Source organism: Macrobrachium nipponense, chromosome 23 (genome assembly GCF_015104395.2).
Source record: "Macrobrachium nipponense isolate FS-2020 chromosome 23, ASM1510439v2, whole genome shotgun sequence".
Classification (NCBI taxonomy): Eukaryota; Metazoa; Arthropoda; class Malacostraca; order Decapoda; family Palaemonidae; genus Macrobrachium; species Macrobrachium nipponense.
In genome coordinates, this window is record NC_061090.1 from 52,314,337 (window position 1) to 52,340,202 (window position 25,866).

At 38.8% G+C, this 25,866-nt stretch overlaps 1 protein-coding gene across 1 annotated transcript in view; it reads right to left on the reverse strand.

The window, feature by feature from the left end:
* The window catches only part of LOC135197898 (uncharacterized), a 67,811-nt gene that overhangs the window by 17,939 nt on the left and 24,006 nt on the right, over positions 1–25,866 (reverse strand). Inside the window, 14 exon segments of the mRNA XM_064225120.1 lie at positions 108–10,261; positions 10,264–10,608; positions 11,491–11,694; positions 13,004–13,193; positions 13,744–13,844; positions 15,848–15,913; positions 16,473–16,586; positions 17,172–17,348; positions 17,919–18,113; positions 18,906–19,025; positions 19,493–19,585; positions 20,124–20,356; positions 22,456–23,437; positions 24,884–25,369. Coding sequence (XP_064081190.1) covers positions 108–10,261; positions 10,264–10,608; positions 11,491–11,694; positions 13,004–13,193; positions 13,744–13,844; positions 15,848–15,913; positions 16,473–16,586; positions 17,172–17,348; positions 17,919–18,113; positions 18,906–19,025; positions 19,493–19,585; positions 20,124–20,356; positions 22,456–23,437; positions 24,884–25,369 — 13,460 coding nt within the window.

Sequence of the window (25,866 nt, forward strand, 5' to 3'; positions counted from 1 at the left end):
ATGCATTTACTTCAGAGAGTATAACATTTCACACCTTCATTAGTTGATTGCAATTTATACTTTCAAGGAGGAAACTAAATGCAGACCAAGAAAAACTCATCACGTACATGTCTGAGGTTATGTTCTGCAGTGAATCCGCAAAAGGCTTGACTCTTTGTTCATAGGCGCTGCTCACATCATGCTCCAGTCTTGAGAAAGTCGACGTCAGATGGTATACAAAGGTATTGCACTTGTCTTTCCAGTAGCTCTGTATCGTCAGGAAGGTTTCTTGATGGAAGGCAACTCTCGCAATCTCTTGGAACTCTAATGATGCCCAGTCTTTTAGGGCAAGTCCTGTATACGATAGGTCCCGTAAGAATGCATTTGAAATTTTGCTTGCGGGAGAAATAAGGCGATATATGAGGCTTCCGTCTGAGAAATCAAATGATGGGTCGTACTCTATGATGAACTGCAGAATTTCTCTGTCTTGTAGTCGCAGACCAGCTCGGGCATCCTGTCTCCAGACACCGAATCTTTCATGGTCGACAATGACTCCCATTTCAAGGGGGTTATGAATACCGGCCCGAACTCTTCCAATTTCGTGTGGCTCTAGCAATGACTGTCCAATCTGTAGCTGTGCATCTACCCCTGGAAGGAATTTGTTCACTGTCGTTTCCAATCTCCAGTAATCCATAAAATGTTGGGAAGTACTCATGAAACTGAAGAAGAATGAGTCATCGTGATGCAACAGACTTCCATTATAGTTATATCCCCAATCAGATTCAGACTTGTTCAAATTAGCACTGAAATGCCAGCCATGATTTTCTTCAGTCACTTCTGTTGTCATATGCACGACCTCCCACTTTTGTCTGGAATGACTCCAGTAATTTATTCGATAGGCAGCACTTTTGAAAACAGAATCTGTTATTTCAGCATTAAGCTCGACCACTGAGTTAGATGAAGGTTGTGTAATATTAGCTCCAACAATGAAGACTCCCGATTCTGAGCCAGGTGCTGAATCCATTTCGAAAAAGATGTTCTTTTCTGGGTCATTTCTGTCCACAAATTCAGCTGTTGCGTGATATACGGAGTCTTCTGCACAAGTAAGATTGCCATGGAAAGTTATATTTTGGATCTGGGGGTAGCTGAACACTGCTTGTAAGACGTGCTCATTGTTGCTAATTGCTGAAAGGTCATCATAATCTAATGTCAGTACAATTGGTTCTTCTTCTGAATCAGAGTCATTCCATTTGAAATGCGACATTAAGTTAAAACTGGAACCTGAACATCTCGCTGTAGTATCCCAGTGAAGAACTTGTTCAGGAAGAATGATCTGCAGATCACCAGTGTAGGAGTCTTCAAAGAAACCGTTGTCAGTCTGGAGATATGTTAAGAATCCTATCCTTCCTTCATTCATCTGCAAGACGAGGCTTTCCCTTATGTTCAAATTGCCACTGTGCATAGGGTGGAGAGTTATTTCACCTTCAATTCCAAACTGACTCTGGCCACTTTTGCCAGATAAATGCAGTTCACGTCCATATCCAAGTTGCTTCTGTGAAAGGTGGAGCCCATATTTTTCCCACGTTGCATCAAAGCGTGACAGTTGCAGTCCAACTTCGACTTGATAATCATCAGTATTCTCCGAGCTTTCTAGATTAAGAATCAAATAACCTGGGTATGTTTTGGGAGTGGTTATGGCAAATATTTTATCTGTACCCCAAGCAAAATGTAGTTTTACTAGTTCATCTTGGTCTGTTTTTGCAGCAATCATTAACCTTTCTGACGGATCATATCTGGATTCAAACTCAAAGTATTTTATGTCTCCTATATCTTTCATTTCAAAATCACTGTGGATGACCAACCTGAATCTTTCCCTGTGTTTATAATATCTAATATAACTCTCTGATCTGTATTCATTCAACGACAGTAGAAATCGGACCTCTTCAAAACCTTCATGGGAATCTGTGTCAACTAAGGCGGCAAAACCAACTTTGCCAACACGTACTTCTATACCAGAGCCTTGCTCACCTCTTGTAGAGAAATACAGCGAAATTAGAGGATACTCTTCAAAGGGTAAATTAACTGTGAATCTCAGATGATTGAAATACCCTTTTGGGTTAAGCTTTGCATTCAGACCTATCTTACCATCAGGATATTCTATCAACACTATGTACTTCGATTCTGAATCAATTTGAGGTGTCTGAAGTGAGAAGCGTTCATAACCTTTCAAAGAAGAGGTAAGGTAAGCTCCGGCAGACCATCCAAAAAAGCTGTCAGGGCTGAGGTCAAATTTGAAAGAGACGTGGTCTTCATACCACTGATAATAGAATTCGATTTCCTTTCTAGAATCTAAGCTGAATGGCCATTCTACTTCGAAATGGAAGACCGTAACGTCATTTCTTGGCGTCTGTAAACTAACTTCAAATTCAAATTCTTTTGCAAGATCATATTCCACATCAAATTTGAAGTGTGTTCCCTTCAACTTGATATATACTTCAACTTCTCCTGCTTCTACACCGGGTTTTACATCGAGCCTAAATGAATCCCAGTTATATAGTCTAACGTAGAATGAGTGTTGTTCCCTCCAGTCTTTGTGGATAGTGACTGAAATGTAATTATTAATATACGTAAAGAAACTGTTACCAACGTCCAACGAAAGAGCGAGTTTTTCCTCGGAGTTCTCATACATCACTCTTAAATTGCTGGAGAAATATGCCACATCACTTCCCACAGTGAGGCTAAGGCCTATTGAGTTAGCTTTAAACTGGAAATATCCAGATACTCTAAAGATGTCCTCTTGTTTCCGTTTCATGACAAAATATCCATCAATATATTTCTCATCAGTACTTTTAAATTTTCCTTCTATGCTATAGTCATTTTCATCAGCTTCAAGTTTTGCCTCAATCAGTATATTATGTGATTCTATGTCTTTATTCATCATTCCTGTTACTGTAACTTCTTTAGATGATATCCATGGCGAATGAATAGTGAACTCTGCAGTGTATTCTTCTTTGTTTATAAGAAGATTAGCATTATGCTCTTGATCATCGCTCACTATCTTCAAGGATCCAGTGATGTTCCTCAGCCATCCAGCATTTAGTGCTAAAGAGTGGTTGCCCACCCAGTCCGATGTTACAGTCGCCTCGACCACAACTTTGCGTTCCCTTTTGACAAACTGGAATCTGCCGTTCATTTCTATTTTATTTGTTCCATACGAGAGAGAAGAGGTCAGGGTAAAATGCAACCTCTGTTGGACAGTAAAATCTAAAAGGAATTGAACATCACCTTCTTCCAAATAAGGAGTACTGAGTTCTATTTGTAAGGTCAACTTTTCTAGGCTTAAATCGCGGGGCCAAGAAACAAGTAACGTATGCTTTGTATCTTCATTAGGGTAAGATGCTGAAAGCTTGAAGTTACTTCTGGTCAATGATGCTGAAAGGTCTGCCGTCCAATCAGGGAACTGGATAGTTAGTGCGTGAGTGAAGGTTGGGGGTTGTAGGTAAACTGCATCATAAGTAATTCTGTAAAATTCTTCATCACTCTTCCTAATGGATACTTCTATCTTGCCATCATTTTGGAAAATATTTGTCTTGGGGATGCTTATCTCCACATTTTCTAGGATACCTGCACTACTGTCAAGATTCAGAGTTATCAAAAGCTGCGAGTCCTCACTTTCACTCTGCCACCTCAATTCAGATTCAGCCAGTTCTTGTCCTTTAACTCTGTAGGATACTGAAAGAGAGTCTTCAAACACTGGAGATTCTAAAAAGCCGAAAGTCGCTACAAAGTCAAGATATTCCAAGTTAAAATCTTTATTTTCCATGTTAAAGCCAAACATGGCCACTCCTTCATCTGTGCGTGTAAGATTCATTGATATATTGTCACAGATATGAGCTTCAGCTCTCCAGTCATCCATAAGATCTACATCAATGGACACCAAGCTTATGTCTGTAGCAACTTCTGCTTTGCCTGCAATTGCATATTTCTCAGGTTCTGTAGCATAATTCATCTTGAAACTATATGGAGTTCCTCCATAAGGATCATCAACAGATGCTTCTATTCTTGCCTCTTTCCAGTAATCTTTAGCTTCTAGTACTGCATCAATGGCATAAAAGAATGGCATTTTGACTGTTACACTTGTTTCTTCAAAGCTCAGATGGGCAGAAACATTAAATGTTTTCTTAAATGGCACTTGTAACTTTGCATTTATTTCATAAGATGCACCATCAAAGTGGTATCCAAAATTGATAGCTCCAACCTCTGTTCCATCTGAAGTATAGTTACCTACAAGCTGCAATTGGACAGGTGAAAAGGCAAAACTCATCTCAGCAACTGATGAACTCCACATTAAACTGAGACTGTACATTAATTCCTCACTTTCAGTCCTCAGGAAAGTTGTGAAGGCAGCATTTTTCAATGGCTCCCAAGGTGTATCCAAATGAATTTCCAAATGCCACATTTCAGCCACTGCACTCAATTTGAATGAATTGTCATTGTCCCATTCCAGTTGGGCCTCGCCAGTTAGCTTTTGATTCTCCATGCCCGCGGATGATTTCAAAGAGATTTCTCTAAAACCAGAAATAGGTGTTTTAGCCGTTACAGACACTGAAAACTTTGGAGAAAACTCATAATCGCAAACAAGATTCCATTCCTCATCTCTTATTCCAAGGGAGGCTTCAACATGATTTGGATTACTCTTCAATTTGACGGAGAAGTTTTCAAAGGCTGGGAATGGGGTTTCCACTGTCAGCTCTAAGCTGAGTCTGTCCTTTTTCTGTTTGAACATACCAGTAACTGTCACTTTCTCCGACCATTCAAAATACGCTGTGAAATCTAAATCAACCACAGGCCCCTTCCTCATCCAATTTCCTTCGTACCCACAATGAAGTTCAGGAACTGCATCAAAGGGTGTGATGATTTTCAAGTCTAGCTTAGTGTTCTTACCACGCCGCTGACCTTTCAGAGACATCTGAAGCTTCTCTCCCCATTCAAAAGATATGTCTGCTAGAGTGTCCTCTGACTTCATTTTTCCTTGCATGAAAGCAGAAATATCATACATAGCACTAACCACAATGGGGTTATAAGAATCCTCTGAAGACTTGAACTGGAAATTCAATGAGGGTGATCTTGCCTGCAAGCTTAAACTGCCATTGACATTGTATTCTTTGTCTCCATACATGACAGTGATACTTCCTTCATATTTATCCCCACTGCTTGCTTCAGCTTTTATTGTAAGTGGATGCATTTCAGATGACTGTAATGCATACTCTATCATGTAACCATTTCTTACCTTTTTGTAGTTTGAAGTCATATTAAGATAGATATTTTTCCAAACAAACTTTACTTCTGCTTGACTGAAATCTAAATTCATATTCATAATGTCTCTATCGCCATATCTGAGAGTGAACTGCAAGTCCTTTCCGGTGGAATGTCCGGTGATGAGGAGCATTTCTGATTTTTCAGTTTCACCTGAGAATGAAATATTGTAGTTCGCGTCCTCAATTTTGACTTCAAAGTTCATGGATCCACTGAGGTCAAATGCTTTCGCTGAGCCTGTTGTTTTCAAATCAAACTGAGCATCACTCTTCACTATTTTAGATTCTGTCTGGAAGAAATGTTCATTGAATTTTAGTTTAGTTGAAAGCTTCATGTCATTTGAATCTGTAAAATCATACAAGCCTTCAAGTTCTATAGAGGAGGCAACTTTAATGGGAGTAATAAATCTTAGATTGAAATTGCCAGAATTGTCATGAAATTCGTACTTGGTACTGGCTGTGAGTTCATTCTTCCCATATTTCCAGGAGGTTTCGAAGTCAAATGGACTATTGTTGAATGACCATTTCAGAACAACATCCAAGGGTTCTGTAAAGGGTGATGACCAAAAGATTCCTGTATTGCCCATCATAAAGTCAGATGCAACCTCAACCTGTCCGTCCAAAAGCGTTTCCCCCAGATAAGCCTTCAAGCCAAATTTGAAATCATTTTGCAAGTCATATTCAAAACTGAATCGGAATGGCGAGAGGAATTCAACTGGCAGATTTCCCTTCAGTGTAATATCACCATTGCTATCAAGGACATTTCCATGCAGGTTCACTTCGAATATTTCCAAGCCCCATTTGCATGATACGACCACTTTCCTCTCTGGAACACTGTACTCCGCAACCAGTTGGTGAGGCTCTGTGAAAGGGGATTCGAAGCTGATTTCCAGGAGAGCACCTTCCCATGGGTTTGAGATTCCTTTTGGCTGGGAGGCTAATGAAGCATCAAATTTGATGGAACCTTTCTGATCAATGTCAAAACTAATTGCAGTTGAGTATGTCTTCTTTTTATTCTGGAAGTCCCAGGATCCTTTCATTGTTTCAAAGCCTTCGAAATTTGTAGTGATGTTAATGGTTCCAGAGGAGGCAGGGACTTTTTTACCAGTTAATTTGGCTTTGGCACTCATAGTCCATGTATCCCACTGGACCTCGATGTCGAGGCGGTTCTTATAGTTGTAATTAAGAAGGTAAGTTTTTTTATCTTCTTGGTGGTGGACATTGAGGGTAAATTCTCCAGACCTGTATTTGTCATCGACAAGTATGTGGATGTCAAAGTCCAAATCAGAATTATGTCGGCTGAACTCAAATTCACCTCTCTGGTAGATCTTCAAAGGTATGTCTACTTTGACTTTATACTCCCCTTGCTGGAAGTAGGACAGATCCATACCCAGTTCTGCGAGTACACCTCCATCTTTCAGTTCCCAAGATGCATTTAATCCAAACTGACCTTTATAGCTTTCAAAGCTGAAGGAGGTTTGGCCATCTAAATCATACTTAAATATGACTTCATGTTTACCAATCAAACGAACTGGAGTGTTCACTGAAAATATGGTTTCCTGGTTTCTCCATGATGTACTGTGCTTATGTTGGAACGATGTTTTATACTCCTGATTTGACAACACAAATTCCACATCTACCTTATAGGATGGTTCAGCGGAATCTTCCGTAGGATATCCTAAATTAACCTCAAAACTGCCAAATTTTTCTAGTGGCAGTTTTGAGTCCATATGCAGTACCAACATGCCATCCTCTTCTAACTGTGAGGAATGCAATTCAAATTCAATATCGTCTTGCACAGTCTTGATGTCCAGTTTCTTTCCAGTCTTCAGGCGTTCATAAAAGAATTCAACTTGGTAGTTTTCAAAAGTGTGGATGGTAGAATGCATCTCAGCCTTGAAATCATATTTCCTTTTAGTCATTTCAAGAGTAGTTTTCCCTTCAGCATTACCATTGGATGTCTCTAGTTTGAAGTTACCTTGGATAATGTTTCCCTTTCTGTTATAATCCATCGTGAAATCAGCATGATCAAATGAGCCGTCAGTGGATAAATGCATTTCTATTTCTCCGGAATCATACTCAATTTTTCCATTGAAATTTAACTTTGCACTAAAAGGATGCCCAAAGATAGTATGCATAAAAGATGCATCAAATTTTTGAGCATTAGGATTCAGGTCATACTCTGATTGTAAAGAGACCACTTTAATATCCCCAACTAGAATTTCTACCCGAGTTTCTTTTTTGGAGACAGTGACTTCAAACTGAAACAGCGTGTCTTCCGTAGATCCATCTTGAGTGTGTGCACCTAATGAGAAGGCTTCATTTGTACTGATGAACAGGTTAGTTATGTGGTGATATGATGGGTATATCTCAGTTTCTATTGTAAGTTTATCATTGCCTTGTAAGTAACTTCCATTGATACTGAATCTGAACATATTACCAAAGTTCTTAACTTTAAGGTAAGTTTCGACACTGACATTATTCTTGTCATTAAAGTCATACTGGAATTTAAAATCGTAAACTGGTTCGCCAGAACATTCCCAGGTAAAGCTGGAAACTAGGCTTAGTGTTTCAAAGAATTTATGAAGACTTCCACTCAGGGAGAAGCAAAACAGACTATTTTTCAAGTCAACATTTAAACCGTATGCAGGGTCAGTTTCCACAGTTACTGTCAAATCGAAATCATTGAAGTTTTCAATTGGCAAACTGAATCTGATGTAGGACTCTGATAAACTGCCTTTAACGTTGGCTTTTACCCAATCTTTTTCACCATCAACCTCCATCTCTAAATCAGCTGTCACCCCATCGGGTTCTAAGCTGTACTGTACACTTGAATTTGTTGTGAATGGGTATATAATCTTATTTTCGATCTTAACCATAATTTTCCCAGCATTTTCTTTTCCCCCATCTATAAATCTTACCAAGCCTGTAAGATCCTCATCATTAACGCGTAGTTTGAAGTTGGCTGCCATACCTTTCCTCTGCTGAATGACTATTTGGCCCTTAATGTTTTTCATTGATGGAATGTCTGAAGTAAAGTTTACAACAATTTGTTTCTTGATTTTCTTCATGTTCCAGTTGACAGTACCGCGCAAAAAGCTGAATGTTTCATCTCCATCTTCTTTTGATCTCTGTGCATCCACTCTCAGAACATTCTTGGTTACATTAAGAGTGACCTCATACTTTTCCTCATTGCCTGGGATGACATAAGTTTTGAAACTTATATCTTTAAAGCTGTAGGAAACATAAGCAGACCAAGGTGACATGTCCCATTTTGGAGTGATTGAAATATAAGCAACGATGTCATCTCTGGAGTGCTCGAACTTCAAATTAAAATCTTTTTTATCGTGAACCTCGTCGCCTTGTGTGAGATCGTAAGAGGAGTTATAATTCAGCTTAAAATCGCTGCCTGTGTTGAGATCTAGCTTGAATTGTGTCTTGTAGTGCCAATCTTTTACATGAAGTTGGCCTTGTAAATGGCCTGCAAATACATCTCTCTCATTCTTCATTCCTGCTGCGATGTCTCCCCAAAAGCTTTCAAAGCCTTGAAAATCTGAGTTCAGTTTCATCATCCCTTTAAACTGGTAGTCTTTAATTTGCGAGAAATCAGCTGTCAATTGGAGCTGCCCATTCTTAGGAATACCTGAATACTCATCGAAGTAATAGAAATTAAATGCTACATCAAACTGTGGGTAAGAACTAGAAAACTCTCCGTTAAACCTGAGAATATCGTTGTCATTCTTAGAGTATTTGAATGAAAAATTTGGGATGTTGCTGGTTCCTTTTTCATACAATAGTTCTGTGTAGTGATGTTCCTCAGGATAGCTCAGAGAGGCAGCAAACACAGTGTTATCGGGGATGGAGGATTTTACAGTGAAACTGTAGTCATACCAACCAGCCCGGAATTCTCCTGAAATCGAATCTTCAAAAGCAAAATTAGCTTTAAAATCTAGGTTAGGCTTTTCCATTTTCAGAGCAGCAGACATTTCGTAACCTTTGAGTTCTTTGTTGAAAATACTCTCTTCATATTTGAGGTGGTTTTTGGCTTCAAGGTGAAAATGTTGACCATATGAAAATTCTAGTGCCACTGAATTGTCAGAGTGAAGGTCATGATGCCATAAGAGCTTAGCATTGTCAAATAAAGACGATGATACGTCCATAGAAACATCCACTTTATTCCAGGTGAAGGAGTCGCTTGAATTGACCACTACATTGAAGAGAGTTGTGTCCCCATAGGTAGCTTCTAGTTCATACTCGGTAGGAGTATGTTCCCTGTGAATCTCGAAATTAGCAACGAAAGCTTCAGTCCAAGGTGTATTTAGATGGAAGGTACTCTCAAATGTTGAAAGGTCTTTCTGGCTGTTTAAGAAAAGTCGGGCCAAGATTAACTTTTCTTCCGGGAGATTTAGTTGAACGTCACTGGACCATTTCAGTGGATGATCAAATTCAAAGAAGTGGATGAGGCGAACTTGGTAGGTGTCCCAAGTTCCAGAGAATCTACTATTAAACTTATTTTCTTCCCTCGTGTGGGAAAAGATAAATTCAAAGTTACTGTCTAGAAAACCATTCAGAGATAATTGTCCTTCAGAATTCTCAGGGATGAAGTTTTCGTCCCATTTTGCATTCAGGTTGTAATTCAAGACCACCGTGTTCACAGAGCCTTGCATTTGCTGTACTAGGTTCCCATCGGAAAGATTGTGAATCATTTCTAAGGTGATTTGAAGATTCTGGTGGTTGAGATAGAAGTGGGCCGAAGTTTCGTCAAGTTTGGCGTAATTCACACTGAATTCTGTAGTGACAGTGTTGACATGCTCCCAGGTGGTCCTCAGATCAACAGTCACGTTGAAGCTCCCAGCATCTTGGAGGTTCTCCACACTGAAGAACACGGGATCGAACCAGGGCGAATCGAGATTGAGGGATCCAACGCGCTTTTGCACTTCCGAATCTAGGGCCTCGTTCTCTCCTCGCAGCGAGACTCTTGTCTTTGACTCTGTTCCAAATTCAAATTCGGCGTCACATTGGTATCTGTCAGTTTGTATTTGCCCTTGGCTTCGAAAGGTGCCTGCATCAATGGTGACTGGCAGTTCAAAGTTATATCTAGTGAATGCTCTTTGGTGTCCTGATTTTCCGTTGCAGTGAGTTCGATAGACCAAGGGTCGCGGGCCTTGGTGATGCCTACGACGGCGCCAGCCTTAAAATGCTGACCGTCGTATTTGTTGTAGAAATGTACGATCGAGTCGCAACTTCCACCATCTATGTACTCTAACTTCCCTTCTAGATTTGTCACGTCAGCAAGCTGAATTTCGCCACGAACCTGTAAAAATATGGAAATAAAAAAAAAATAAAAATTGAACCTCCTTATAAAACATCTCATTGAAAATGGCTGACTTCATTCAGTGCGATATCACATGGCTCATTTGAGTTTTGTGCCTGAGGCAAGATGTACTGTGCGCATCACATGATTTATACATTCATTATACGTGTAAATGTAAAAGTGATGAGAAAAGAAGTTCTATTTTGTCTTCAGGAAAGACAAGATAGGAGAGAGGAGTTGAAAACAATTCAGTTAATGGCAGTCCTTCCTTCATGACTATTGTATATACACATCAACCGTGCATTTGATGTCTAGGCCAGTCCCTTACGACGCTCCGGATTGGCTGTTGATAAGCCAGTCACAGAGCTGGAAACCCTCAGTCTCTCTCGAGAGTTCACATAGGCAGGATGTATGATCCACCTCTTTTGAAAGACGTATCCCTCAGGAGAGGTGGAATATACATCCTGCCTTTGTGAAGTCTCTCGAGAGACAGAGTTTCCAGCCCTGTGATTGATTTATCAACAGCCAATCAGAAGCGTCGTAAGGGACTGGCCTAGACGTCAGATGCACGGTTGATGTGAATCTACTATAGCATGTCACTAATCCTTTCCACAACAACTCCTACGAAGTCTCTTGTTGCTTCTTGTATCCATGTTTCTGTGATACCTATTATGTCTGATTCTTCACTTGCTATCAATGCTGTGAAGAGATCTACTTTGTTCCGAATTAAAACTGTGCCAAATCTGAGGGACTTTTCTATCTTCACTTTTGTTCTCGGTGGCTTGAAGTGGCCACATTCCTTCAACGAAGAAGAAGAAGAAGAAGAAGAAGAAGAAGAAGAAGAAGAAGAAAAGAAGAAGAAGAAGATGCCATACCACCCACCTTTATCTCCTCCCATTCTGCCTCCGCGTGCCAAGGTTCTGCCCAGTCTCCGTGGGACTCGAAGGACATGCCCACTTTCTTCAAGCCGTCGAAGGGCGTCTCCAGACTGACCACGACCTTCCTTTCGTCGTCGTTGAACCATCCGTCCTTGTGCGTCAGCGTGAGGTGACCCTGGATGACCTCGCCTCCGTAGCTAGAAGAGAACTGGAAGGAAAAGAACGCTCAGTTTCCACAAGACTTTAAGGCCAAAAGGACTATACATAGATTAAAACATTCAAACGAAAATGTGGTTCGTTTCAAACCGAAAAGAATCTGCATTATAGTATTCGAAACCAAACAAATTTCCCTGGAACGTCGACAATGACCACAATAGGTCTAGGTTCTAACGCTCGGTAAAACTAAATAGTAGTCAGAGATCGTTTCGAAATGTGTCTGGGGCGCAGACTTTAAGACCAAAACGACTATATATATAGATTAAAACATTCAAACGGAAATGTGGTTGGTTTCAAACCGAAATGAATCTGCATATAGGTTTCGAAACCAAACATATTTCTTCCGGAACGTCGACAATGACCACGATAGGTCTACGTAGGTTCTAAGGCTTGGCAAAACTAAGTAGAAGTTGGAGGCCAGAGTTGATCTCTCTTCATATATATATATTAATATATTCTATATATCTTAATTAAATATTTAATTATAATTATTATAATATAATCCTATATATTAATATATTATTAAATCCTTAAATAAGGTTTTTTTGACCACGAAGGAAAAAAATGAGAAAAAAAACGAGGTTGGCCTCGGAGTACTTTGTCGGTCCTATTCGGACCCTTTACTGAGGCATACTGGTTTTTACAAAGAACACCATAGTCAAAAGAAGGCTTAATATACAAAGTTTGTATATTAAGCCTTCTTTTGACTATGGTGTTCTTTGTAAAACCAGTATGCCTCAGTAAAGGGTCCGAATAGGACCGAAAGTACTCGGCCAACTCGTTTTTTCATTTTTTCCTTCGGGCAAATGGCAAAAAAAAAACCTTTATTTATACATAGCATCACGTTTTATATACTTCGTGATCAAGTTATTCATATATATATATGTGTGTGTGTGTGTGTGTGTGTGTGTGTGTGTGTGTGTGTATTCTTCAAAAAATAAAAAAGAGAAGGAATAATCTTGATATCAGTCAGTTTAATTGCATTGCAGACAATCCAGCTGCTCATGCGTTGTATAAAGGGATCTAAGGACGATATTGAGATCCGATTAGCCTAATGCTTTTGGTAGAAGGAAAAAACTTCTTTTAACCGTAGTATAGGAAATTTAAACAATTCTTCACTTAAACATCGTTTCAAATTGGATGTACAGAACTGGAACACACACACACATTATATATATATATATATATATATATATATATATATATATATATATATATATACTATATATATATATGCACACACACAAGGCACGTAACGCCCCGAAGAGAGTAACCAAGGAACAGGCCCTTTCTTTTCGTACCTGCAAGTCCCTAGTTTTCCCGTCGTACGTCTTCTTGAAGGTGACTTCTGATTGCTGGGTTTCTCCCGAAGGGAATGTCAGCGTCGCCTGCGCCTCTCCTTCCAAGTGGTCTTCCTCAGTATGGGTCAGTTTGCCAGCGACCTCCACTTGGCTGTCTAAGAACTTCGCTGTCCCGCTGTACGAGTTGTCTCTGGGGAGTCGGTTATTACGATAAAATTTTATGCGTGTCGTATATTCGAGACGTGAAATTATCTGTTTTAGTTAAGGACTAATCTTAGACTAGCTGTTTGTCACGCCATGTCATTTTTCGGATCAGAAATTATGGAAAAAAAAAAATCTATATTTTAGGCGTTTTGATTGGACGGTTAGGCCAAAAAATGAGTGAACACGACTGTGGTCTTTTTCGGAGATGAGTAATCACGTCATGCATCTTGAGTCGATATCACTGAAGCTGATTGTATGTAACTGGTGGAGGAAGCCATGCTACACACTACCAACCAAAGGATGAAATTACAAAAAGACATCGGCCTATCAGAAACTAAGAAGCTTCAGAGATATCGTCCGCTGATACCATCACCTAATACTTTATAATGCGTTGTTGTACTCCTTGAGTCTTGCCTTTTAATTGTTTTTACATAATGAATGTGAATAATAATGATACCAATTCAGTTTCTATGTTTTCAAGGCTGGTATTCAAAATGCTACCTTCCTTTATGCGTGAGTGGCTTCACGATACTTACCCTGAATCAGTTGCTGTCAGGTGGAACATATCATTGCCCTGTGATTGTAAGTATGTTTCGTAAGTCGTACCGCTTTCCTCCGTACGTCTTTCGATGCCGTACTGCAAAATAGAAAGGAAAGAATGTTAAAAAGAGAGAGGAAATCGTAAAAGGGAAGAGGACACGGCATTTCCTACCTAGATACATTAAAAAGACTGGTTATGCCTATCTGTTGATTTTCCCCGTCAGATATACCTATCAGTTAATCAGTTTCTCTCTGTTCTTATTTCCCATTCATGCTGGCTTTTGTGCAAGAGTTAAACCACACGTATTCAAAGTCGTGCAATGCCCTCTGGAACGCGGGCTTTGACCGTCAACGGGGATAGCTGGCGAGCTAACCAAAGCTAACAACCGAATTATTCACTTTCTTAGCTTTAGACCCATATGGTATGCAACGATGGACACTGTCGGACGCCGATAGCAAAAATACGGTGGATTTTGTTTCACTGTGTTAGTTACTTCTTTGCTGCTCGTGAAGGAATACAGTGTTTCATTCTTTCACATGTCTTGCTAGAAAAACATGCTGGTCTCGAAAAGACGCGGTACAATTAATAGAATTATTTAGATGAGCACGAATGTTTTATGGAATTTTAGACTTAAAACGTACAAGGAATCGAGAAAGACGTACTGCAGCAAATAGCAGAAGAAATTATCGTGGACAGTTTCAGAAACCAGCATCGACGAGAAACGAGACATAATTGCTTCTGAGAAGTTAGGAACTCCTACTTCTTTGAATTGTGTGAGTCTAAAGTGTATGCCCATAATATACAAGAATATAATGTAAATTTTCATATTTGCCAGCGAAGCCATAGTAGGCAAGCACCCCCCCCCCTCTCTCTCTCTCTTTCTCTCTCCTCTCTCTCTCTCTCTCTCTCTCTCTCTCTCTCTCTCTCTCTCTCTATTATATTCAATAGGTTTTAATGGGGCACCATAATTGCTTTCAGCGAGTAACGTAAATTTCCTTCAGTATCTTATGACTAGTATGCAATCAAAGTGGATATCTTGCTATTTATTCTTTATAAATTTTAGATATAAGTACAATAAATATTAAATAATCATTTAATAAATTAAGCACGCTAAGTCCAGTGCATCAGCAACAATGCAACGCAAATTAAGACAAAATCGTGCGCGTGCATATGGCATACGTCATAGGGCTGCCAGTTCTTATGATGATGTAATCACTAATCAATCGCACGCAGTCAGTAACACACAAGATGAGTGACGGTCAGGTACCGCTTGTCGGCGCACCGATCTTACAGTGATTCTAAGGGCGTTACAGTGTTATCTTAATGTGATAAAGCTTATAGATAGTTATAGAACTATTGCAGTATGTAAGAGGTGTTTCTAAGCGCGTTACAGCGATATTGCGATGTGTTCAAGCTTATAGATGGTTTTAGGACTATTACAGTATATAGGCAGTGAGTCTAAGGAAGATAATAATAACAGGTGAGATGAAAAATTAAAAAACTCAGATTGGGAAAAGACTTAGGAAGAAAACATCACAAGCCAAGAGTCATGTATGTACCCACGATGTATTTTGCACAGGTCTAGTACTTAAATATTTTAAATATTGTTACATATTTCATGTTTTCGAACAATTATGCTTTGATTTTTTAACGCAATCATGGATTTATTTGAGAAAAATACAAATGTTCCTATAGGGGGCTAATCGAGTTATATAGTATATACTTTGGTAAAATAATATCTCCCTATATATATATATATATATAATATATATATATATATATATATATATATATATAATATGTATATATATATATACATGTATATATATATATATATATATATATATTAATAGATATATATATCATATAATAATAATATACATATATATATATATATATATATATATATATATATATAATATATATATATATTATATATATATATCATATATATATTATATATATTATGAGCGTGTTCGCTCCTGATAACTGTATTCAAGCATCCAATTACGTGCAAACTGTAATAATACCTAGATACTTTACATTACGTCAAGGTACGATGTATAACTTTTTTTAAATTATTCATTTTTTTTACTGACCTTTATAAGAGGTTCTCCATCGTCGGCGCGCTGGAATGCCAGATTGAACATGATATCTGGATCCGTCTGGAAAAAAGAAGTGATTGAGGTTGAGTCAGCGGGAAAGATAATTCGAAGTGAGAGAGGAAGAAAGGGTTTCAAGTCAGCGGAAAAACTAATACAAAACATGAGAGAGAGAGAGAGAGAGAGAGAGAGAGAGAAGTATTGTAGCTACTGGAAGATGGTGTTAATTGTAAGATGGTCTCGTGTGTGAGAGAGAGAGAGAGAGAGAGAGAGAGAGAGAGAGAGAGAGAGAGAGAGGTGGGGGGAGGTGAGGAAGAGAGATGTACCCACTACCTGTGTTTGTGGGCAATCATAGCAGAAACAGCCAGACGGTCGGGCAGAAACAATTTTTGTTACTGAACGAATCAGTATGATTCTCATTTACGGTGAAAAGCAATATTTCGAGTCATTTTTGTAAATATAATTTTTTTATATAATTTAATAATTTTCTAGCGAACAGTTATATACTTATATTATAAATTTCTTGCTGAGGTTCTGGAATAGGCTACATTATAACACGGGAAAGAATGACCAGTTACCACGAGCAAGGAAACAAGCTATATTTGAAACGATCAAACTTTACCTGCAAGAAGACGTTGAGAGTGTTTCCTTCTTGACAAGTGAAGAGGAAGTTCTTTTTGTGCTCCCCCCACTCGACCTCGTGCTGAATATTGTAGGACCAGTCGAACCAAATTGCCTGAAAAAAAAAAAATTAAAATTATAAGACTAAACACGCTCACTTCATACGATCTGCTCATAAGCTGTATCCGCATCCCAGATTCGCGAAATTTATAGTACTAGTGTTGCACCAGCTCCGTTTTATTCATTTATTTATTTTACCATGCCCCGAGGTTAGGTTAATTTAATGAATATTAGGTTGTAATTTGGGCGTGGGAAACATAATAAGATTATTTTCAAAAAGATTCTTCGGTTAGTTTGCAAGATATTGGCGTCCTGCTTTTTCGTGGACGCTTCTGTACTCGATTACTGTTCGCGAATATGTATCCGAGCCAACGTTATGACCTGATTGAGCCAGGCAGTAGCTGATAATGAGTCCACAGTTAGAATTATGGGCACATTATAACTGGGGTATTATGTAAAGCGCCCATATTATGTACCAAATACCAAGAAAACTAGCTAAGGCAAAAAATAAGTTAATGAATGTAGAAAAAGTCACCGCAAAGAGAGACGAAGAAGGCAACTTATGAATGAAATAAATAAGAAACAAATGAAGAACTCGGTGCAGGAAAGAAGGAAAGAGAAAGGTCTCCCAACAGCTTACCTCGGTAGATCCTTCAAACTGGCTCCAGTCTTCATTGGAGGACGTGGAGGCCTTCAGGCCGAACTGATCGTTGCCGTATCCGGCGTGGACGTCGAGGGAAGCGTTGAAGGGCGCCATCTTGTCGTAAAAAGCCTCCAACTGAAGTACGCCGGCAGCTGGGCCTATGACGTCACTTGACTTGAAGAGGAAGAGGGGTAGAAGTTGCTTGAGAATTTGTTAAAGATTTGTCTTTAATTGACGACTAATTAGCCGACAGGAAAGATCAAAGGACATGGAGAGATTATTAGTTTGAAATGTATTTTCTAAATAAATAAATTCCAGTATATATATATATATATATATATATATATGTATATATATATATATATATATAGTATATATATTATATATATATATATATATAGAAGAGAAGGTTTCACATCAAGGTATATACAACTCAAGGTGCCCAACCACTACGTAGAATGAAAGCGTATAGTTTTTCTTCATTTTTTGGCTTTTTTTCGCCTAGGAATCAGGAATGCAAAAGTACATTCACATTACGTTTGACTGATCATCAAATGTAGTAAATGTCTTTCTGTAAGTAGTGTATTTGTGAGTAAGGCAACTTGGTTCTTCACCAAATGGACCAGAAATAGGCGCCTGTTTCTATAAGTATTAGTGTCATCTGAGTAAGGCAACTTGGTTCGTCACCAAAAGGGACCAAAAACATACACCCAAAACTGAGGGACTACACCTTCGAGTACTCACAGTGATGAGCATGATGCCAGGCTGGCTGAAGTCGATCTCGTGGGCGAACTGCACCACGAAGTCGTTCAGGTGGAAGTGGAAACCCCCTTGCAGGTGCAAGGGGTCCACTTCGTACAGGTAACTGGCCGACAGCTTCGTGTTGACATCCGCGCCGAGGGTGACCTCGACCTCCCCGAGGAAGGCGTTGTCGGATATCTGAAATGGTGAGAGAAGATAGGATTAAGGCCAAAGGGCAAGCTCTGGGACCTAGGAGGTCATTCAGCACTGTAAGGGAAATTGGCAGTGAGAAGGTTTGGAGGTGAAACAGGAGGAAAAGCTCAAAGCAGCTGCACTATGAAGCAATTGTTAGAGAGGGTGGAAAGCCAGATGGAAGAAAGAGAACATGAACGGAGGTACAGTAAAAGGAGTGGATGAGGTTGCCCACTGGGGCCGAAGGGGACGCTGTAAGGACTTTTAAGTAATGCCTACAGTGCACCACATGAGGGTGAAATGACAGATGGAAGAAAGAGAACATGAACGGAGGTATAGTAAAAGGAGTGGACGAGGTTACCCACTGGGGCCGAAGGGATGCTGCAAGGACTTTTAAGTAATGCCTACAGTGCACCACATGAAGTGCACTGATGGCACAAACCCCCTTCACAATGCTGAACACCAACTGATTAGGCAAAAAACTCAGTAGCAGTTTGTGATAATCCTTATTTATTACCATTCCTTGACGCCAGATTATTCAATAGACAGCGAGGGAGAACGGCTATAAGTGATATTCAACAGAGGACGAGGGTAAAGGCCAGGCCAACCAACCCCCCCCCAAAACCCCCCCCCAAAACAAAAAAAAAACAGAAACTGAAGAATTGAGGCCCCTTCCCCCTTACCCCCTCCAAAAAAAAATAAATAAGTAAAAAACAGAGACTGAAGTAAGCAACAACCAACCAAGTCTCTCGAAATGCAACGTGAAGAATCATTGGAAAAAAGCGTTCTGTTACCGACCTTGTAAATCGCTTGGCCGAGGTAGTTCACATCCAGCTGGGGGCTGGCGAAGCTCAGGGTGACCTCCAGATCTCTCTCTCCTTCCGAGAATTCGTTCTTGACGATAACCTTCGATGTCACCTGCAGGAGCAATTAAATACACCAGTGATATGTGTATCATATTGTGTATATATTATGTATCACACAGTTATACATGTATGTGTATGCATATGTGTACACACACATTCACCGGTGATATGTATTATATTAAAGTTATATATATATATATATATATATATATATATACTATATATATATATGCATCACAGATATGCATGTATGTATGTATATGTGTACACACACATATGTATATATATATATATATCGTATATATATATATATATATATATATATATATATATATATATATATATATATACATATATATATAATATATATATAAATATAGATATAGATATAGATATATATATATATATATATATATATATATATATATATATATATACTATATATACTATGTGTGCGTACATTAATAAAAGGTATGAACTATTATCATGTCTAAATATATTAGTGTTCTCATTAATTACCTCAGTGCCGACGACTGTCACATTCGTGTCCATGATGGCGTGGTCGGAGCCGTAGTCGTATTCCAGTTCCACGTTCGTGTTTCCGACGCTCGACTGAAAAAAAAACAGAACGAAAAGAGGAATGTTTAACATTCAAACGAGCTAAATTTTCCTTGAATTTCTGATCCAGAAAAGGCCAAGAATATTATGGTCAAGTTGAGAATCCCCGAAGCTGAACTCAATTAAATATCTTGGCAACCGATTAAAAAAACAAACATTCAGGAATTCAGGCAACCATACGGAGCTAAATTTTCCCTAAATTTGTGATCCAAAAAAGCCAAGAATATTATGGTCAAGCTGAGAATCCCCGAGACTGAACACTCACGGTTAAATACCTTCACAACCAAGTTATAAAGAACATTCCGGCATTCAGTCGGAGGTAAATTTGCCTAAATTTCTGATCCAGAAAAACCGTGAATATTATGATGGTCAAGTTGAGAATCCCCGAGGCTGAACTCCCAGTTAAATACCTTCGCTAGATACGATCTCTACCAAGTAAAAAAAAAAAAAAAAAAAAAAAAAAAAAAAACATTCAGGCAACAGTATACGGACGCGGATTCAAGTTCAAGAATAAGCAGAGAATTCGCCCTACCTCAACCGACAGGTAGCCGGTGTGTCTGACGCCCTCCGCCTCCACGAGGAGCGTCTTGTCGAAGGTGAAGGCGAGTGTGTTCGGCTGGTCGCGACTCGTACCGTACTCAGAGTCGATCTGCACCAGGGTCTTCTCGCCGTTCAGGAACAGGGTCCCCGACGTGGAGCCGAAGACCTCGCCGATCGCCACGTTCCCCTCGATCTTGTGCTGGTCCTTTGTGGCTTCCCACGAGGCTGGAGGTTCACGGTGAACGAATGATTAAGTGGTTTATTATTGGGTGAAGGTCAAGGCCAACTAACGAATTTTATGCTGTCACACTCCTTTTTTCCTTCAAAGTATCCTTGATCCCCTTTATGAACCTTTTCTTTTCTCCAACACATCTTTTCGAGCTGTCATCCTCACTCATTTCTCCTTCTTCCTCCCTATTCCTCCTCCTTTTCCTCCTCCACCACAGTGGAAACTCCGTCATCTAACGATCGCCCCCCCCCCCCACCCCCCCATCTCAAACCGCACACACCACACAAACAAACTAACTGTCACTCCATATCTTCTTGAATTCCTCTCATTTTTTGGATATGCTTGATAGTATAAAGCTTCAGATCTAAATGCAAAGAATATGAAGCAATTCTGTGGCTCTCTTACATATATATATATATATATATTATATATTATATATATATATAATATATATGCATATATATATATATATATATATATATATAGCATATATATATATATATATATATTATATATATATATATATATATATATGTGTGTGTGTGTGTGTGTGTGTGTGTGTGTGTGTGTGTTATAACTGAATCACAAAAGTTTGGTAACGTTGATAAATCCATAAATAAAGGTATAAGTCACGAAGGAAAAATAAACAACGGAGTTTCTGCAAGATCTTTCGACTGAACGTCCTTTACTCAGCTGAGTAAAGGACGTTCAGTCGAAAGATCTTGCAAAAACTCCGTTGTTTATTTTTCCTTCGTGGCTTATACATTTATATATATATATATATATATATATAGATATATATATAATATATATATATATATATATATATATATATATATATATATAGATGTGGCATGGAAAAGAGCTAGAAAAACATTTTATTCAACTAATGACAAACTTGAATTTAGTAAGCATAACATTCTAAAATTACCCTATGATGAAAGGTTTTTAGATATTCCTAGAATTTTAAAGATTTTTAACATAAATGTTGTTTTCAGTAATATTAATGTCAAGAGTTTAGTAATAAAAAATTCTCCTAAAGATCTTTCCAGGCTGCATATATGAAATTCCTTGCAAAAAGTGTGATAAAGTCTATTATGGATAGACCGGTAAATCTCTTTCACAACGTCTCAAACAGCATCAATATTCTGTGAGAACTGGGCAAATATCTAATGCATTATTCGTACATACGAGAGATTTAGATCATCCCATTAACTGGAGTCAAGCAAGAGCCTTAATCCCATGTAATGGCACAGTTAAAAGGAATATCATTGAATCTTGTTTCATCAAGTCAAATAATAGAAATGTTCTAAATTTAAGTCTTGGTTTATTTAAACTTGATGCTTTCATAATGAAAAAAGTTGTAGATAAATATAAGAACAACAAAATTAATATATTCAGTTTTTACATGTTTTGGACTGTAAAGATACTTTGTAATTTCGGTTAGGGTCAAATCTGTTTAGTTTTGTGACCGTGTGATATCCGATAATCCCGGATTATCTCTTTTAATTTTTACACTTTTGACAATTAACCATCTGGTATTCTTGATCTTGTTGTGTACCTGAGACCTTTCTCTCCAATTGTATTTCATTAGCTCCTTGACAATGCTAGTAAAGACGGAAAAGCGCTTGGATTTCTGACTATCATTTTCCCTGTGGAATTCGCTTATTTAATGAAGGCACGTGCATCTACTGTGATTTTTTAAGCAATTATATATATATATATATATATATATATACTATATAATATATATATATATCTATATATATATATATATATATATATATATATATACTATATATATATATATATATATATATATCTATATATAACCCGTCAAATTCAGATACATTTATGAGCTGAATAGACCCATCCTCACCATCGTAGGAGCCAAGTGTGTAATAGTTGTGGCCTTTGGATCTGAAGCTCTGTGGTGACAAGTGTATCCAAAAAGCATGAGAAAAGTTAAGAGGACATTGTTGGTATCACAATTATGCATGCATCTAGTAAAAAGCGACCAGTAGATATTACACACAGACATATATTTGTATATATTTGTATTCAAAATCACTTGCAAGAATTCTCTATAACTAACCTTTGAAATCCATAGGGTTTTCCATCTGACTGCACGTTGCATGACCTTCCAGAAGGAACTGGCCAGTGCCCTTCTTGAGCGTTCCTTCGAAGTCTAAGTCAAAGAAGCTGTTCAGATTCAAGGAGATCTTTGGTGTTACCGTGAAACCCGTTTCGTCGGCTGTCATTGGGATGACCACCTCGAAGTTTCCTTGGGAGACGGAGTCCTCCGTGTATTGGAGGGCGAACTTCTTCAGGGCCGCTGTGTTTTCGTAGTTGCCCTCGACGTCGTAGGATTTTCCTGGGATTGTTAAGGTGCCCTTCGCTTTGCCAGGTTTCAAGCGGACCTGTAGACTGACCTTCCTGTCGACGGAGGATCCTGGGGTGTCGAAGGTGAACTCGAAATCCTTCTTCTCGTTCTTGTAGAGGAGCTGGTAGTAATCAAAGGTGTCAGCTTTCGTCAGGGTGTATTCAGCGCTGTACACATCGCCTGGGATGGGCTCCTCGGAATCTGTGTGGAGCAGCGCCCTTTCGGATGAGCTGCAGTACTCGAGTCCGGTAATCCTTCGCGTATCGTCAGGAGAGCAATATTCAAACTTCTCAGACGGGCCCTCATAATCTGCCTCATTCCAGTCCTGCCTGTGATTCTCGTACAGCGCCACCTTCACCGACGAGGTCACGCGGGCCACTTCCTGCTTCGGTACGTTGAATTGGAAATCGGCCAACTTCCCCTTCTGCACATCTACCTTCAGTCCGAAGTCAGTGCTGGAGATGTGCGTCGATCGTCTCCTGACTCCGCTGGTGGAGCCATAACCATCGATCATAAGCGTCTCGTCCATGGCGAGCACTGTGGAGGTTTTGATCTGCCCGTCGAGTTTTATGTCGAAGGAGGGGGTTACGGAAAATTCAGTCGTGTCCTCGTAATTGATGCTTCCGGTGGCATTGAGGTGTAATCTCAGAGGAAAGCCGAGAATTGTTGGGCTCATTAATTCTTGCTGGAGAATCTGCAATGTGGAGATCACAAGTTAAAGGCATCATGTCTAATCTCTACTGGGCATCAGAAAAGCTCATATCCAGATAACTAGAGGAACTGCAGTGTGTGTAAAACTGTGAAAGGCTTTCAAGGCACCAGAAAGACAGAAAATCTAGCCAGTTTCTTACAGACATACCTGGCAGTCAAAGCTGAATCTCACTGTGGCTGATATTTGATATACTCAATTATGATTAGTAAATAACAAATATCTTTTTTGGTACAAACAAGTTTAATTAGTGCTTTAAGTCTTTCTACTGTGTGGAAGAGGCTGATCGTCATGCTATTTTTGGCATATGACTGTATATTTGCGTAATTTCTAATTGGACAGGAGATGACAATGTAACTCTGATATAAAGAATAATTGAATGTTTCAAGGAATTACAGGTGGAGGACTTAATCAGAGGTCAGAATTGGAAGACAGCCACTTGGATTTATGAATCAGAATTGGATGGAATATTTTCCTGTATGCTGGGTCATAGAGAGGTGCAGATCGAAGCTGAGGACCCTTATAGTCTTTATCAACAACTAGCAAAGGCATATGATAGTGTACATAGACAGGGGGCACAAGAAGGATAGCACTCTTGAATCTTAGTGAGATCTCAGAAGTATGGTTGCTAGCACCATGCCCTTTTCACAGCTTAGTTGACTCGTGGCGGCAGGCTGGCCATGAACCATGGCACTAATTATTGCTCAGTGCACTACCAGGTGGACCACGTCAGCCTTATATACGTAATATATATATATATGTATATATATATATATATATATATAATATATATCATATATATATATTATATATATATATATATATAATATTATATATTGTATATCTATAATATTATTATATATTATTATTATTATTATTATATATTTAATAATATTATATATATATATAATTTTATATTAATATAATAATATATATATTATATATAATATTTATATTATTAATATATATAATAATATAATTATATATAATAAAAGGAGCCCATAAAAACTCCAAAATATAGAAAGTAAGTACTACTATATTTCAGAGACTGTTGTCCCTCTCTCTTCAGGTAGGTAATGAATGAGAAAAGTTACAGAAAAAGTGGTATTTATACCAAGAGGTCCATCCACAGGTAAGCCGTTTGACTAGTTCATTCCCTAGTCAAACTGCTTACCTGTGGACGAATCTCTTGGTATAAATACCGCCTTTTCTGTAACTTTTCTCGTGTGTTACCTACCTGAAGAAAGAGACAGCAGTCTCTGAAATATAGTAGTGCTTATTCTCTATATTTTGGAGTTTTTATGGGCTCCTTTTATTACATGATGTTGTAACAGAACATTTTACCAGTCATGTATATATATTATGTATATACACAAATTTAGAAATGTAGAATGTATTTATATTTAGATGTATATGTATAAAAAGTCTTACCTGGAAGGACCTTGGGTTTGACATCTCCCGCATCACTTTCTGCAAGAACTCCCACAGATTATCACTGAGAAGGTCTTGGTAAAAGATCTCGCTGCCGAACACCCTGAAGTGGACGATCGCCTTGGGCTTCGGTGGTTCTTCTCCACCTTCTTCTCCTCCTCCTCCTCCTCCTCCTCCGGCTGCTACCTCGTTGGCAGTCCTGGCTTCGTCGTACATTTCCTGGAATTTCTGGATCTTGTCGGCGTTGATGTCTCTCTTGGGCCTGATGGTTTCCAGGACCTTGTATATTTCCTCGTTCTCAAGGTATTGACCCTTGCTGAAGAAGTCTTGCACCATGTCTTCCATGTTTTCGAATTCTCCTATGATCTCGAAGGCATCGATGCTGTTCTCCAGGAAATCCACATGGAATTTGTGGTGCTCGATTCGGGGGAAGTAGGAACGGGGCGTGAAGATGAGGTCGCTGTCCAAACTGGCGCCGACGTTCAGCTGGAATAAAAAAAGGAATAATTCCGTCTGACGAAGTCAGGGATTCATTCTACCAGATGGAGAGGGATTTGCCCCAGTGGGAGAACGGTGGTTTATCTTTTTCATATTAAAAGTAGTTTATCCTACTGATATGAATTTTGAGTTATACCAGAAGAAGAAATTAGCTTTTCCAAGTGAAAGGTAAATGAAGAATGATGAATTTGATCAAATAGAGAGAATGATTCAACCAACGATATTAAGAGTGGTTTGTCTCACAGCATGGATGCTGATTTTTTCCTACAAAGGAAGACCAATGGTTCTTGCTACCCAAGATATTTGTTTTAGCAATCAGAAACCATAGTTTAATGAACCTATATTGTCTTGAATGAACTATAAGTAAAACTAGACGAAGACTGTCAGTGAAAGGCTAGATTAATTATGACACAAAATGCAGGCAGGCATTCAGAGCAATGACTTCAGTCTCAAAAAAGCTTAAAAAAACTTGTCCCCAGAAAACA